General features: G+C 39.2%; 1 protein-coding gene across 1 annotated transcript in view; it reads left to right on the top strand.

Moving 5' to 3' along the window:
• Positions 1 to 5,262: 5,262 nt before the first annotated feature.
• The window catches only part of tes (testis derived transcript (3 LIM domains)), a 13,889-nt gene continuing 1,765 nt past the window's right edge, over positions 5,263 to 17,386 (top strand). The window contains exons 1-6 of the mRNA XM_005454184.4: positions 5,263 to 5,489; positions 9,932 to 10,017; positions 12,417 to 13,020; positions 14,735 to 15,511; positions 16,695 to 16,910; positions 17,057 to 17,215. Coding sequence (XP_005454241.2) covers positions 5,463 to 5,489; positions 9,932 to 10,017; positions 12,417 to 13,020; positions 14,735 to 15,511; positions 16,695 to 16,910; positions 17,057 to 17,215 — 1,869 coding nt within the window. The 5' untranslated portion in view covers positions 5,263 to 5,462. The remainder of the gene's footprint in view (positions 5,490 to 9,931; positions 10,018 to 12,416; positions 13,021 to 14,734; positions 15,512 to 16,694; positions 16,911 to 17,056; positions 17,216 to 17,386) is intronic.

The following is a 17,386-nucleotide window of genomic DNA, read 5'->3' as shown; positions in this document are numbered from 1 at the left end:
TGAATTTATGTTTAGTTTACAAAATAAAAGCACTGGTGCTAAATTTGATGTCAGTCTGACTGAATTTTTTTTAACATGGGTTCTCATATGGGAACATTACATTTAGGCTGTTCTGCACTTCCTCCTTCATTCTGCTCAGCGAAGTATTTAATACTTTGTTACACAATTGTCCCCATGATTTAAAAAAAAAACACCAGAAAGAAATCCGCAACTTAATCATTCCATGCCTAAATTTGTCACTCTGTAAACTTTCTTTTTATTATTATTATTATTATTGTTGTTGTTGTTGTTGCTGTTGTTGTTGTTGTTATTATTATTACTAATATAAAAAGTACTCATTTAAAAAAGGCTCTGACATCTTTAAACTGTTTATGTTCTCACAAATGCTAGCAATACACACACACACACACACACACACACACACACACATATATATATATATAACTTAAGAACTCAAGAAGTTTATTGTCATTTAGTATGGTGTTACCCAGCCTGAAACGAAATACTGTTTCTCACCAGCCTCTACAGTTTAAAAAGCAAGTCATTATAAGAAAAGCAAATAGCAAATAGTCAGCAATTTTGTTTGATGGCTCAGTCGATGTATAAGTTGCTTAAAGATTAAAAAAAACTGTCACACTTTCCATGAAGAGATTTTAAAAGGATATTTGGGAAATAAGATAAGATGTATTGTTGTCATGCAATAGCTGGGAACTATGTGCACACACTGCATACGGTCAGTGTGCTTATTTAACTTCCTGTTCAGTTTCCTGCATGGCCTATTTATGCTCTGGTTTTGTTCATAATATGCAAATAAGATATAAAGTATGTTTATAAATGAACCCAAGAGGTGATGCTCAGCACATTTTCCTAACTTTTGATGGAGCAATTATAGCTGTTTCCACAGATTTATTTAACCTGTGGGTGTTTATGATATAAACTGGCAAAAATTGATTTCATCAATCACTAAGATATCATCATCAGTATATATGGCTTTATTTTTGCTATGAGAATGTATTTATTTATGACTTTATTGTTGAATAATATATTTATTCAACCGTATTTAGTCACTGCGTCCTCATTGCTTTTCCCCATTTTATTGTTTGAAAAACAAAAACGGTACTTTATGTGAAATAGACAGATTATCTGGAGGAAAAAAACAATGAAACATTAATAAATCATAATCCACTATTAGCTGTTATTAACTGGCTGGCTTAAATACTGTATATACTGTACTGTATATGTATTAGGCGCTATAGCAGTGTCCTGAGCTTCCTCTCTCTTACTGGTGGAGCAGCTCTACAGATGGACTGCATCAATGAGCTAAATTCAAACCAGCTGCCTGGACACATGCACTGTGAACCCTGCATGTCAGTAAAAATATTTCCAGACATGAGATAACTTGTTTTGTAATGCTACAAAAACTTTACATCTGGCATTTTAGCAGGTGCGAGGCTTTTAAAAAAAGACACCTACCAAATGTTAGATGAATTTTCCCTGTGAAGACGGCAGGCATCAAAATCACTTTTTAATATGCTGGGCATCAATACCCAGCTTTTGTCTTGTTTTCTTCTCTTACAATGGTCACCTTTAGTGGATGTAGTTCTTGGGAATGTTGACCTATTGAGGAGTAAGTATTGAACAGCTAAGACATTTAGTAATTTGAAATGCCTTTAAAATTCCAGCATTCTAGCATCTTGGATTGCTTCTTATTGCCTGATTTAAAAGATATCTAGCACATACTTGGGAATTTAAGAATTGAAAGGAAATTTACAAGGTAACAAAATAACGTTACTCACTAATGCCATCTCTCTCCATTGGCTGTCTTCTGTCTGCTATCTAGAAGTTTTTCTTATGCAACCAAGCTGATAAGCTCAGCACAGAGGAAAAATAAACAGTAAAAAGCATCTGCAGAATTCACAGAGACTTACAAAAACAAAGCAGGCAGTATCTTTGATCCATGTCTCTGTTAAAGTTTCCTTGAGCTGAACTTATCCCCTAGTTTAGAGAGATAATAAGTACATGAAATGTGAACTATACAAAAGAGTGTAAATTCTGTTGAGGCCACAGTGATGCAGCACTTTTAGAGTGTACAGCTTCCTTATTCTTGTATGTTGGGGTGGGGAGTATGTATTACCCCCCACCCCTTCCATGCATCATGTACTCCTTCCATGCATCCACACAGTTATCCGTAGGGTGAACGGTGGGGCACACTCGTTTGAACTTTTTAACTTTAGTTACTCTCTCATTTTGTGTGTGTGATTTTTAAAAAGTATTATAGTTGGTGTATTCTGGTTCAGGGTCACTTTTAAGTGACCCACTTCCCATCTTGGAGTCACATATTTAACCGCATTGTGCAGGTTCTTCGGACATGATGCGATTTTATTAGGGTTTGGATACAGCAGATTGAATGACGAAATCCACTAAAACAGTTGCCTGAGAGTTTACAGGCATACCAGAAAGCATAGATCAGACATCACAGTGAATGAGCGCATCGGCGAAAAAGCTGGATTAAAACGCGGTTCTTTAACAGCTAACATGACAGATCAACTGGCCGGGTGTGACAGTGCTGCTTCCACTAAACATACACACAGGAAGTTGATAACGACTATTGTTTCCTGTCACTGAGTCAAAAATGAAGCTGTTTTGGTTCAAACCACAAACATCAGTTCACAACACGGACCAGCTGTAAGTCTGTGGACAACGTGTCCTAAGATTATTTCAGTTGTTATATGTGATGAAAAATGATTTTTCTTGTCTTATCTTCTCTCGTCACAAATTCTCACACCGTTATTAGTGTATAATTAGATAATTTAATCATTTAGAATGTATTTACACATAATAATGAGGATCGAAGGAGGGGAAAAAAGGTTCGGGGGAAAAACCGCAACTGCAGCAGGTTGAATGTGTCAAATACACTCACATCCTTTGTTAGGTAAAGACACGCCCCTGTTGTTTCCTGGTTGGCTACCCTGTCCTCCAGTGCCTCGTTTTTGTACTCTTATTGGTTAAGACGAAAAATCTGTCAAACCGGAAGTCCCGCCCTGTTCAAACATCAATGAAAAGTGTACGGGACCTCCTGAGTGAAAGTAAAGTCAAGCTAGAAAGGAAAGAAAGAAGAGATGAGGCAAGTCCGGAAGTAATGAAAGTGTTTTTTTCATAGTAAAAGAGCCCAAATTGTTGAAAAAGATTAAGAAACTGCAGTGTCGTAACTAGTTAACACCAGGCTCCAAGTAAGATAGTTAAAGCAGGTCTTTCCATCACAGTGTACCTTTCATATGTCTTTGAGGATTATAAATTGATAGTCATACTGATTTTGACCAATAATAAGCATACCCAAGTGTTTACAGGTGTTTACAATAAAAACTCTGTTTTGCTTAATTAATGTGATTGCTGTGCCCATGTTTATTATTTCATGCCAAAATAGCCGTAGTGAACAGAACCAATTATTATTTGTCCAATACCTCATTTTCACTATCTTGGGTTCTGTGATGAAGCAGCCTCATAAGTCTGTAAAAGTAAATATTTTTGTTGCGTTTTCCTTTTAAAGTCTTTTCTGAGACCGCTTTATTTGGTTTTACTTCGTTGTTGCTCTGGAGTGCCAGGAGTGCCAGAATGAAATAAATATATAAAATAAATATATTGTTAAATAATTATCTGAATGTGTCATTAATTCATTAGGATGTAACTGTCACTTCAGCAGTTGAGCGCAGTGACAGTTTGATTTGTTTGTCTAAAAACACAGATCCCCAGGCTAATTTTAAAACTTCAGATCACAGCTTAATATTTTCACATGGAAAACTAGCGAATGGATGACGCTGCTTACTTCACACCAGCACTGGCAACCCCCCAAAATTAGATAATAATTTTAATAAACATGAGCGCAAGAGAGAGGAAGACACTCTACAATGAGCTGAAACATTCACTTCTTATTAATTCCTGCATATACAATTTTTATTACTCATATTGTGTCATTCTGTATGTCCCTCACGATTTCCCGTCATCACCCCCTTCACTCTGGCATGTGCCGACCAGAGATGGGCAGTAACGCGTTACTTGTAACGCGTTACTGTAATCTGATTACCTTTTTCAAGTAACGAGTAATGTAAGGGATTACTATTGCAAAAACGGTAATTAGATTACCGTTACTTTCACGTAGGAACGCTGCGTTACTGCGTTACTAAAACCGTGATTTTTTGCGAGAACGTCTCATGACAGTGACGTAAGCGAGTGCGACGTTCGTGACAACAGCTGTCTGCAGATCATAATATATCGAGTGCGGGACAGAGTGTAGCATGCAGCGTTTAAAGCGTGGAAGTACTGACCTTATTTTGAGTTTGAGTCCATAAAAAGTGACAAAAACATTAGCGTCCGTTGTGCGTGGGAAGAAAACTTCTTTTTACAGCGGAAAAACCCCTAAACTTCCAAGCAAGCACCGAGTGTACTACAACGTAATGTGAAATTCACAGAGAAACTCGCGGATTCTTCCACTGACCGCTGCAGCACACCTGCACCAGGGTAAACCTCCACCTACCCCAGTCCTGCTTTACAGGTGAAAATAGAGCAACAGGACCGCTAGTCTTTGATTTTATTTATTTTCTGCTGTGTTTTACTTGCATCTATTTGAAAGAGTGAGTGTAAACACAAAAAAATATTTTATTTTATGTGCTGAAATGTGCAGAAAATAGGTTTAAATGTTAAACAAATTTCTTCCAGTCAGAGAATGTTGCATATAATTTAATTTTTGCTTGATGCATAAAGTTAAAAGATTAAAACTAATAAAACAAGTTTTAAAAAGAGACTTTTCCATTTGATTACATTTTGTATGATGAATTATGCAGCAAAAGTAGAATTGGGCTGAAAGATCTATCGCTTTATCACCTATTCAGGTTGTAAATCGTGTTTTTAAAAAGTAACTAAGTAACTAAGTAACTAAGTAATTAATTACTTTTGAAAATAAGTAATCAGTAAAGTAACGGGATTACTTTTTGGGGGAAGTAATCAGTAATTAGTAACTGATTACTTTTTTCAAGTAACTTGACCAACACTGGTGCCGACCCAGTATTTTTAGTGGCCACCCCTATGAAAAAATCCTGGAGGCGCCCCTGTAGTTTAAAACAAAAAAGTCAATTTGTAAATTCTCACCTACAAATGCACACATAGATTTTGAAAATACATGCACAAGTATTTGAATATTTCATCATACCGACACAAATAAGACCCGACTCATTAGTGGGCAATGTGCATGTTTTATTTTGAAATGCCCAAACGGAAACTATCGACTTGATTCCGGCGAAATTACCACCTGTGCGGAGTAGAAGCAGGACCCCCAAAGAGAATTCAGTGAGGACAGCAGGATTTGTTTTACATTTTTCCGGCGCATTCTTCCTGTTGCCTGTGTTTGGATTTGACAGGTTTTTTTTTACGAGAAGCACGTCTGGAAAGCGAAAACGTTGAACACAAAAATGGAAATAGAGAAGGAGCTAAAGAAGGTAAGCTTTGCCCCCGTGTTCTTCGTGGATATCTCGCACAGTCCGGGGAACGCCCTTAAGGTGTGCAGAGCAAGGGACAGGTGGCAGAAAAGTTACAGTACTGTAGGTTATTTTAGAGTTTAAGTTTCGGTTTTAATTTCGAGATATTAATTGTCTTTATTTATTTATTTATTTTTTCAATTAAAAATCTACTTACTTCGCTTAAATAAGCTTTTTTTTTTTTTTACATCCTTGAGTAGTTGATATTGCTGGAACAAACTCTAGTCGATCGGTTTACAAACTTGGGAAACGTGGGTCGCGCCCTTTTTAGTTACTTCCCTTTCAGAATAAGTTCCTATGTAAGAAACTGCGTTTGAAATGGGACAAAGTCTCACTCTGCGTATCAACCAAACCCCCAACCTCTGTAACTTAATAGCGGAACAGCTTGACCCATTAACGGACCCATTTTACGTACAAAGTCGTCCCCCTTGTTCAGGGTTTTGTTACTGTATTAATCCGCGTTGCTCAGCGTCCTCAGCTCTCTATTAAGTGGAACAAATCACCGTGACAGTAAAATGCAAACCAGGTGTGATAGTTAATTTGTCCATAAGTAAATGTTGCCGTTACAGCTGCCGAATTGAGTATTGAACTGTCAGCAGGGTTTCAGGAATATTAAGGCTCATGTCACTCATAATACACTTGAGACTCTAAGCCAGATGCTTCAAAATCTAATGTTTTTTAAATGGAGTTTGGCCATCCAAGGGAGAAGACAAAAGTTAAGAGTCAGGACAGGCAGGAAACCCTTTTACAGTACACGCTTTGTCTAGTGAATAGTCATTCATTCCTCATCAGGGGCCACTGTAGATACTCGCTGTTCGCATTCATTAGATTCCTCTTATGCACCCCTTCTGCTTAGTTTACTTATGGTCCATAGATAATCTGTATAAATAATTCTGTTCGAGAAATCCAGGTTTATGTAGTGAATACACATGAATATCAGCCAGTCAGCATTTTCCACAGAAGCTATTATAACCTCTTAAGTAGTTTAGAAAAAGAAAAATGCATTTTAACATTCGTTAAAGCTTTTGTAGTTACCAGAATCAAACTATATGGATTATTATTGTTGTTGTTGTTATTTATTATGGTTATTGACAAGTTTGTACACAAACAGGGATTGTGTTTTGGTGGCATGGTGCAAAAACATTGGTACTGTACTGTTAACTTATGCTACTAAGTTAACTTGAGCTTTGGGGGTCCTTGCACAGACCTGAAGAGATTTGGCAGCAGTAAAGGTGGTTACACAGACTGGTGGTTCGTTTTGTATGAGTTATTAAGCTGCAATATTAATGTCTTCAGCCACTTGTAAAAATATGGTTTACATTTTTCCTGCATTAATAATCTTTTGTATACAAATTTCAGAGCTTTCAGCTTCAGTCTGAAAAATTGACTAAGAGAGAATTTTACAGGGACGAACTGTTTCAGTGAAGATGAAGGAATCCTCTGCTTAAATAGGTCTGAGCAGCTGGATAACCCAGACAGACAGTCTGACATCTGCCTGTAATCCCTGGGGGAGATCAGCCTGCCACAGCTGCAGGGTTTCTGTCTGCTAGTGGCTGCAAGTTCACAGAGATGCTGCTGTGATCTGTGTTGCGCTTGTTCAGGAAACATTACCATTGTGTTTAGGTGATATTATACTCAATTAAGGTGCTGCATTCTACTTAACAGAACGTCTGAGGTAATAGGCTGTGACTATAGGGTTGCGGTGTACAGCACTGCCATTCTGCTGACTCTTAGAAGTCTGTGGAGGTCTGGCTAGGTTTATTTCTTACCTAAACACCTAAACCATCATTAAAGCTTTCATATGACTTTGTGGTCGAAATAGAACCAGACCAAAGGATTTCTCTATTTGTTTAAATCCTGCAATGATTACAGTGTTATGAACTGAATTTCAGTTCAAGCCAGTGAGTCATGAGACCAATTAAATCTTTGTCTAAAACAACAGTAAGTGAACTGAACAATAGTAATATGTTTTATGACCGTATTCCACCTTTACAGAGGAAAGTTTGCCTTAAAAATAGAAGAAGTTGTTCATAAATTTTAAGGGTGGTTTGACTGATACTTCTTTGACACAAGATGCATACATGTAAGTAACTGAACATTCTTTTAAAAAATATGTGTTTTACATGTTTTACATCATCTTCATGATGTTACAGAAACTGTGTCCAGCCTCTGAAAGGAGCTGGTCAGCTCCAGCTAAAGCGACTACTTTCCTAGCCACTGGCCTGCAGCTCTGCCCTTCTCAAGTAAAGTGACTCATGAACTGAATCACTGGACCTGAATAGACTTTGTGTCTAAACTGGCTTGTAGCAAAAGTGTTGTCACCAAAATGAATCACCCCACAGGCTTAGTCATGAAACAAAGTCATTGATTAACTTGAAGTGTGAATCCAGATGGTGCAGCTGCCTTCCAGGGAAACATACATACATGCTGAATGAGCTCTGCCAAAAACAGTCGTCTTCCCCATGCTTGAGATAAATATTTAGGCTTTCGACCACTTAGCCTGTCCGCCCTTAAAGCATACCAATAAACGTTTGCACTTGCGAAGTTGAAAATGATGTTTTAGTTGGTGCTGTAAAATGACACTTTAAATAATTTGTCGTTTTGTCTCAAAGTTCAAGTACTTTGTTGTTAAGGTGTGACATGACAGAACATCTGCAAGAGCCTGCACAACTTTGTAGTACCATCTGAAACCCCCTGAGAATCAAGGACTGGAAGTTGGCAATAGATGCCTGCACAACTTTGTAATCTTGTTTACTTTTTCATAATTCAGGTCAAACTTTTTATTTAGACAACACTGCCTTCCACTAATATAGTATCATTTCTGCATCAGTATTAAAATGCAAGTAAAATCATACACAGTCCTACCCAAAAAGAATCATTCTTAATTACACAGAAACTCTCATCTTTACTTCCCTGTGACAGGCTAATCCAAGCTACTCCTAAAGTTCTGTTTAAGCTGCACATTGCAAAAGACACAGCAGGCGAGTACGTCTTACAGTTTAACTAAGATTTACTGATGTGTTTGGTACTTTCTAGGATCACCACAAACCACGCTGGAACAACTTATAATTGGGTTTCTTAACATCTCCCAGAGGACAAACGTCTCACTCTGGAAATCGTGGTGAATGTTAAAAGTCTGGCATCAAAGCTTCACTCTTAAACAGGAGCCACTGTCTGTCTGCATTTCTCACTCATGTCCACCTTAAGCCATTAGGATGGTTTGTGACCATATATAGGCAACTATTCAATAACACTAAGAGGCTGGTGGGATCCCATCAGGCACCCTGCTGTCAAGAGATGTTTTTGACCCAAAAAGACATTCTCTGCTGAGGAATGCAGGCAGACAGTTACTGCTGTTTAAAAGTTAAACTTGCAACAATTTCCAGAGTGAGACTTGCTTCCCCTGGGAGATGTTAAAAAGCCCAAATTAAGTTGTTCCAACATGATTTATGGTGGTACTACAAAGTAGCAAAACATCAGTAAATCTCGTTTAAGCTGCACATGTACTCTCATGCTCTGTCTTTAGTAGGAATCCCTCTGTATTGGGATGTACAGTCTACCAAGACCTGAAGTGGGCGTCCAACATAGACAAAATGATCAAAAAGGCCCAACAGAGGATGTCCTTCCTGTGTTAGCTCAGGAAGTTCAGTCTGCCTCAGGCACTGTTGATCAAAATCTACTCTGGTGGCGGATCGAAACTATACAGTGATGGATGTGCAAAGAACAGACTGAAGTATTGCAAACAGGATATAAACAGACTACAACGGACAATTGGGACTGCAGAAAAAAAATTGGCTCAGATTTTCTCTCCATTCAGGATTTCAGGACAAATCCAGAATCAGACAAACATCATACCCTGGACACAACGGGTTCCAACTCCTCCCCTCTGATAGGCATTAAAGAGCACTGTACACCAAAACAACCAGGCCATAGTACCTCTACTAAATCACCATACCTGCTACTGAACAAATCATGCTGTATTTGCTGTTTTGTTCTATCTATGTACTTTATCTATCAATGTACATATAATATACTGTCACATTTCCATATAAGTAGGCACTTATTTGTTTCTTACTCATTTCACAAGTTGTTCTAACATCTTTGCACTCTCTCTTTGCAACAATGCAAATATAAATATGTTAAACATGTTATTGTCTGTGTCATGTTGCTATTGTCTGTTTGTCTATCCTGTTAATTACATAATAAATAAATAAATAAATAAATAAATAAACAGGGCCCAATTCCTTGTATGTATACATATACTTAACCAGTGAAGCTTATTCTGATTCTTCTCCCATGAGTATCATCATAAACCTTTTTCCTTATTTAAATACTGTGTTCTGCTCAACAGAAAACAAAACTCTGACAGTATGTGTCATTTCCTTTGTGTGCTTTATTTACAGGTGACGCTTGGCCATGAGTTTGGTGCTGGAGCCGCCTGTTTGAAATGCAAGGACAAGTGTGAGGGCTTTGAGCTGCATTTCTGGAGGTTTGAACAGTTTCTCTGCACATCATCACAGTTTCACAAGTTTCCTTTTCTATGCTTCCTGTGTCCACACTGCTGATTAAAGAGTGAGTCACTGTTGTCTTGAGCAAAGCTGTGAACTCTTCAATACAACTTTAGTTTAACAAAAATAAACAAACAAAAAATAGTATTTAGTAAGATTCGGTCAATAAACACCATATTCTAGTGGTTTTTGGACTGAATGAAAATAAACCAAATATACCTCCTTATTTTCATGCAATGGGTAAGATGTCTTAGGCAGTAGGCTGCCATTTTCAGGAAACTTAGCAGGAGTATATCTCTTGTATATCTCTTTCTGATAATAATAATTCTGATAATTAGTGTTTGACTTCTGCAACGCTTTTCTTGCATTGAAGGATAATATATTTCCTTTGAAATGGAGTTGTTCAACATTCTGAACTGCAGGCAACATATTATTTATAGTGGATGGTAGGTGACACGCCTGCTAACAGACAGGAGTAAGAGCCTGTGGTGAAGATAAGCACTGGTGTGGACATGGTCAGCAAATTTTTGTCATGTACAAGAAATAATTACTGCTTTAGCTGTATCCCATGTTTACAACATTTTCGGTGCTTTATCTGCTGTTGGAAACCAAAGAAAGCAGCATTGCTCTTGTAAAAGCTGCCAAAGTTCTTTGACAAAACATTTTTACCTCACAACATCAAAGAACTTGCTGATTATTTTTGTTGTTGGTTTACTTTGGCATTTATTAAATTCTCTCAGATCCAAACTAACATGTTAAAACACATCGGCACACCAAAAACTCCAGAAACTATTCTTTGCAATGTGGAATCTACTGTTTTAGTCAAAGGAGATTGGTGGCTTTGAAATGAGCAGTTTCTTTCTTTGTTTGACTTATACAGTAGAAATGACATACTCTTTGTCAACTGTTGCCATACTTATAATTATAATATTTACTCAGAGCTTAACTTTGAACCTTAGTTTATTGCTGAGCTTGCGGTGCAGGAGGGCAGTAAATAGAGATGGAGCTGCATGAGATGGTAATTGTAGTAAGAGGAGAAATGCAGACTCTTTGCAAAAAAATATGATGCAATATTAAGCTATATTTATATAAAATATTTACTTTCCTCCTGTAGCTTATGTAAAAATATATCACTATATATTTTAAAACTCAACTCAGTAATGTTGAATACGATTATGAATCAGAACAGTCATTTAGAAAAGCATGCTTATTCTGCATGACAACAACATTTCACTCATTGACCCAGTCTGCCAACTTCCCAGCTTGCTTAATTAAAAGGATTCCTATAGCAGCAGGAGCCATCGGCCTAATGGGAACATGCTGTTCTTGAGAATAGACACTTCTCATGTTTGTGTTTGGGTACAGAGTTCCACGTCCCATTCGCTCATTGTGAATAAATTTGATAGCAGTGGTGGAAACATAGGCCAGTGAATTTAGTCTAATGAGGCCGGGGCTGAATTTTCAGGGAAAGTTTTGATCATAATTCTATGAAGACGCTATAATTAAAGGTTGTCACCTGCCCTCTAAAGCCACAAGTTAGTTTTGATTGTAGAGCCTGTCATAATCATTTATTATAGTTATACAGTGTTTTTGTAAATATAAAGTTAATGGGCCTTAAACAATCAAGCTAGGTAAACATAATCTAAAACAAAACAAAACTCTATTGTAAGTCATTTCACTGCTTGTAGTATTACCGCAGTCCTCTGACACACTTTTTTTTTTTTTTTTTTGCAACACTGATGAAAATGCCTTTCATTTTCTTTAATATATGTTATTTATCCCAAAGTTGAGAAGTTATTTTTCTACATCAGTTTTAAAATGAAGTTAAAAAACATAAAGAAAAGAGAAGATATTTTTCTATTTCTGTGTTACAGAGCTCTCATCTGGTTACCTATGAACAAAATAAGGGCTTAGAAAGACATCTGCATCTGCCATTTAAAAGTGGCCCAATGACATCTTAATATAAATACTCTCATATTACACATTAAACTGGCGTTATTCAACTGAAAGTATTGCCTATTCCACTAAAATTCTGAAGGCCTGTTTGGGCTGGAGCATGCCTTCTAGTTACAAATTATGTCATAGTTATATCGAAAGATGTGTTGAGGCATGATAAAAATGCTGGTAGTTCAGTTTTAACACAGAACTTATTGTGTTGGTATAATGGCGTAGGAGTTTTATTTAATATTCTAAAAATATAGGGAGGTGAATGAAGTGAGGATTTATTCAAATTTATCAAATATACCGGCTATACAGAAGAATATGTAGTTAGAAAAACTGAGACATTGCTTGTTTAGTTTGAATAAAGCAATGGTAATTTATTAGTATCAATGTTTAAAAAGTCTAAGTCCTGAACATTTTGTTAAATTCTTCTTTGCAGAAAGATATGCCGAAACTGCAAATGTGGCATCACAGAGCATGATGTGGCGATGAACTCAGAGGAGAACAAGAAGGTGGGCAAGCTGTTTGAGGACACCAAGTACACCGGGCTCATCGCCAAGCTGAAGACGGATGGGATCCCCAGCTACCAGGGCAACATGGTGACCATCACTTTGCCCAGCCCTGCCACTGCTTACACGGTATCACCCAGTGCGACCTCTACTGTTGTTCCCCCTTCTGCCAGAGCCGGCTCTGTGTCCCCGTCTGCCGCAGCTGGTTCTGTGTCCCCGTCTGCCGCAGCTGGTTCTGTGTCCCCGTCTGCCACAGCTGGTTCTCTGTCCCCGTCTGCCACAGCTGGTTCTCTGTCCCCGTCTGCCACAGCTGGTTCTGTACCCTCAGCTGGAGCCTCTGCAGGTTCGGCAGCCACTGGGGTTCAGGGTCAGGCTCGGGTTCAGCCTGTACCAGCCAGTGCCACACCAGTCAGGGCTAGCAAAGTGCCAGTCACTGTCAGTGCCACATCAGCCAACGTAGTGCCAGTTCCTAAAGATGTACCAATGAAGACTGTCACCTATGAGTGGGCACCACCAGTGGCTAACAAGTACCTGGTAAGATTTCATATTTGTTATAAAATAACTTTTCAAGTCTAAATTGAGGCACAGTGGTTAGCACTGTTGCCGCACAGCAAGAAGGTCCTGAGTTCAATTCCACCATCAGGCCGGGGTCTTTCTGTGTGGAGTTTGCATGTTCTCCCCGTGTTTGCGTGGGTTCCCTCCAGGTACTCCGGCTTCCTCCCACCGTCCAAAGACATGCAGCTTGTGGGGATAGGTTAATTGGATAATCGAAATTGTCACTAGGTGTGAATGTGCGAGTGAATGTGAGTGTGAATGGTTGTCTGTCCCTGTGTGTTGGCCCTGCGACAGACTGGCGACCTGTCCAGGGTGTACCCCGCCTCTCGCCCTATGACAGCTGGGATAGGCTCCAGCGCCCCCGCGACCCTGAAAAGGATAAGCGGAAGCGAATGGATGGATGGAAGTCTAAATTGAGTTGGGGGGGGTTTTCATCCCCCACCCTCATAAAAACCTCAAAAAGCATTTAAGCATTATCATATGCTAAAGGATTCATTGGTATAAAAAACAAACAAACATATTAATAGATAATATTCCTGCCTTGATCAGGAAGTATTGGTGGAATTGCATCATTTTGGATTTGGTAATAGGCAAAAACGCATGAACCATAGATCGATGTAGGTGTCAACTAAAAAATAACTTGCCTCTTCCTTTATGATTCTTCCTGTAACCTTGTGCTTGTCTCCAAAGTGAAATTTAAGGCAAGATGTTACCATTTGACCGTGCCTCAGGGGGTTGGGAAGCGCACCTGTAACCGGAAGGTCGCCGGTTCGATCCCCGGCCTTTCTGTCCTGGCCTTTCTGTCCTGGTCATTGTGTCCTTGGGCAAGACACTTTACCCTACCGCCTACTGGTGTTGGTCAGAGGGGCCGATGGCGCGATATGGCAGCCTCGCCTTTGTCAGTCTGCCCCAGGGCAGCAATGGCTACAACCGTAGCTTGCCTCCACCAGTGTATGAATGTGAGCGTGAATGAATAATGGCATTGTAAAGCGCTTTGGGTGCCTTGAAAAGCGCTATATAAATCCAATCCATTATTATTATTATCATTATTAGTATTATTATTATTATTATTATTATCATTATTATTATTATTATTATTTTAACACACTGGAGGAGTGTAGATGTTAGAATTAGACTTCCTGGCATTGTTCAGGTGCACAGTGAGAGACGACTTTGAAGGGGAGATGAGCCGAATCATTTTTGCTTGTTTATACCTCCTAAGGTTCAAGGCATTAGAAAACCCTAGGCTAGCTACTACAGAACAGAAAGTCTACACTTTTGATGTCTCAGAATCAACAGTTTTTTGTTTGTTTGTTTTTGTTTATGTCTTTTTCTATTTAAAAGGTCTGTTTCTTCTCAGTAGCAACTTTTTTTTCCAGAAATATTTTACAAGATGTTGTTTTATTAAGTTGTCTTAAATGTGTGGCAGGGACTTTTGAAGCACTGGTGATTACAGTAAAGAGGATGTCATTTTTTAATACCAGCATCTCTCACCACCACATTAATCTTATGTTTGACATTAACTCAACCGTCTCATCTTTTGTTTAGTCTGTTTCTGTATCTGTCCCATGTATTCCTTCATTTTCTTTCTGGTTAGTCTATCTAATCTGTCTCTCTGGTCTTCTTCTGGTTGTCCTTCACATTTTTCTTCATTCCCTCTGAGGTGACTCTTTTATTGTCTGTCTCTCTGTAGGCTGTGCGTTATATTGAGTTGCTCCCACCAGAAAAACGCCCAGTGGCTGGTACAGAGGGAGCTGCTTACCGTCGGCAGCAGATGGCCCGACAGCTGCCTGAACACGACCAGGACCCGTCCAGGTGTCATGAGCTGAGCCCTGCTGAGGTCAAGCAGATGCAGCAATTCGTTCGCAAGTACAAGGATGAAGCCCTGGGGGTTGGAGATGTCATGCTGCCTGAAGAGATGGCTCTGGTTCAGGCAGGAGGGCTGGGTGGATCTGGTATTGGGGTTGGAGGGGCACCTAGTGCAGGAGGGGCTGAGTTTGGACCTAGAGGTGGTGCTGCTGCTGGGAGTATTGGTGGAGGTGGAGGTGCTGGCTATAAACCAGAGGCTGGGGTTGCTGGAGTTGGATTTGGTTCAGGGCCTGGAGCTGCAGGACCTGGTGTTGGGGCTGGAGGTGGTGGTGGTTTTGGACCTGCAGCTGGTGGAGTTGGAGCTGGTGGTGGTTTTGGACCTGCAGCTGGTGGAGTTGGAGCTGGTAGTGGCTTGGGACCTGCAGCTGGTGGAGTTGGAGCTGGTGGTGGTTTGGGACCTGCAGCTGGTGGAGTTGGAGCTGGTGGTGGTTTTGGACCTGCAGCTGGTGGAGTTAGAGCTGGTGGTGGACCACTTTCAGGGCCTGGCGTTGGACCATCTGCAGGCTTTGGGCCAGCTGGAGGAGCCATGGGTACTACTGCCACCGCTGGAGCCATGAGCGTCCCTGGAGTTCAGCAAGCTGGACTACCACAACAGAACTTTGTAAGTTTTTGTGGGTTTTTTTCCCCCTCAGTTCACTGACCATCTGCACTAAAAGTCTTTACCAATATTCAAATTCCAAGAACACAATAATATGTTTGAAATCTAGTTAATAGATGGAAACAATGATTTTAAGAATGAACTTTATTTTAATAATAATAATAATTATTATTATTATAATATCATGAATAAAATAGAACATGGTCAGAATACCTGTTCCCTTCCTATCTTCTAGCGTACCCTCAAATGGGGGAATTACACATGTTGCAGTTTCATTTAGTGGTTTTCCTGTTTATTTCCTGTGTGTAAGTCAAACTTAGTTTCATAATATATTTTTCCTTTGGTCAGCCACACTCCTCTTACAGTTGCTCTAAGGCTCATCAGGAAGCCCGGTCAACAACTATATAAACCTTTGAAATTACATAGCACCTACTTGTGACCTTCACATCTCATAACAGTTGCACCCACCCCACACTGCAATACAAATCACCTATATACACACCTTTATAATATATGTTTCTGTACTTCCACATTTTCTTCCCTTTCTGCTCATCCCATTCATCTGGAAACCTTTTGATGTCTTCAGCTTAGAAATCATGCACAAAATGTTTCTTTAGAGGTGTGATGAATTGCTGGTAATATATGAAAATAGAGTTTTAATATAATATGTAAATTGCCATAGTTCAAGTTAATACATTTGACTAAGTTCAAATCTATTAACTCTAACTTTTGTATGACATGGTTTATTTAGATTTATCAGTTTTCAGTCATTTTCAAACTTAACACTAGGTGGAGCCATAGACCAATCATCCCATTTCAGGATGCTGGGTTCTTATTTAATGCAGTAGTGCATGAGTCACGGCTCAAGTTTTTCTCATCATTACCATGTGCAGTTAATTCTTTTTGTGGATTTTTATTTCATCCTGATTTCAATTTTACTACAATTCATGTAAAATAAAAACAAACCCAACAACATTCAAAGAGCAAAGTTACCATTCATGGAAACTTGTTATGAAATACTGTGCAGTGATAGTTTGTTCAAATCAAATGGGTTGTAATAAAAGCTATTCAGGACAGGATGTAACAAACTATTCTAAATTTTTCTTCTATATAATAAAATGTCAATAGAATATATTTTCATAATGAACTATACAGCCGTACCAATGTACTGTACTTTCTTTTAAAGTCATGCCATCAGTGCCAGCAGCCCATGCGTAAGGGTGAGCCAGCTGTCTATGCTGAGCGGGCCGGTTATGACAAGATGTGGCACCCAGCATGCTTTGTCTGCTGCACCTGTAACGAACTGCTGGTGGACATGATCTACTTCTGGAAGAAAGGCAAGATGTACTGTGGACGGCACTATGGAGACAGCGAGAAGCCACGATGTGGAGGCTGTGATGAGGTGAGATCATGTGATATGATCATTTGCTTCTTTTTTGATTCTGGTTAAAAAAAATTTGTATATTACATACACATCTGTGTGACCATTCATAGTTAAGAGTTTGTTAGCTCCGCTGATGCTACATTGTGATGCATGTCTGTTTACAGCTGATCTTCAGTAATGAGTACACTCAGGCTGAGGGCCAGAACTGGCATCTGAAGCATTTCTGCTGTTTTGAATGTGACTGCATTCTGGCTGGAGAGACGTATGTTATGGAGAATGACAAGCCTGTCTGCAAGCCCTGCTACATGAAGAACTATGCTGTGGTAAGTCTTTGTTGCTGTAGGTTTCTTTCTTTAATTGGCTCATTGGTTTAAATACACCAATGATCCATAACATTATGACCTGTCAGAGATGCATGTGATGGTCTGGGATACAGTACAACATAAGTGGGAAGTCTGTTTGGATATGAGCATATTGCATATAGCATATTGAAT

Source organism: Oreochromis niloticus, linkage group LG7 (genome assembly GCF_001858045.2).
Source record: "Oreochromis niloticus isolate F11D_XX linkage group LG7, O_niloticus_UMD_NMBU, whole genome shotgun sequence".
Lineage (NCBI taxonomy): Eukaryota > Metazoa > Chordata > Actinopteri > Cichliformes > Cichlidae > Oreochromis > Oreochromis niloticus.
The sequence above is the reverse complement of the archived record's forward strand: the minus strand, read 5'-3'. Positions and strand labels throughout refer to the sequence as shown.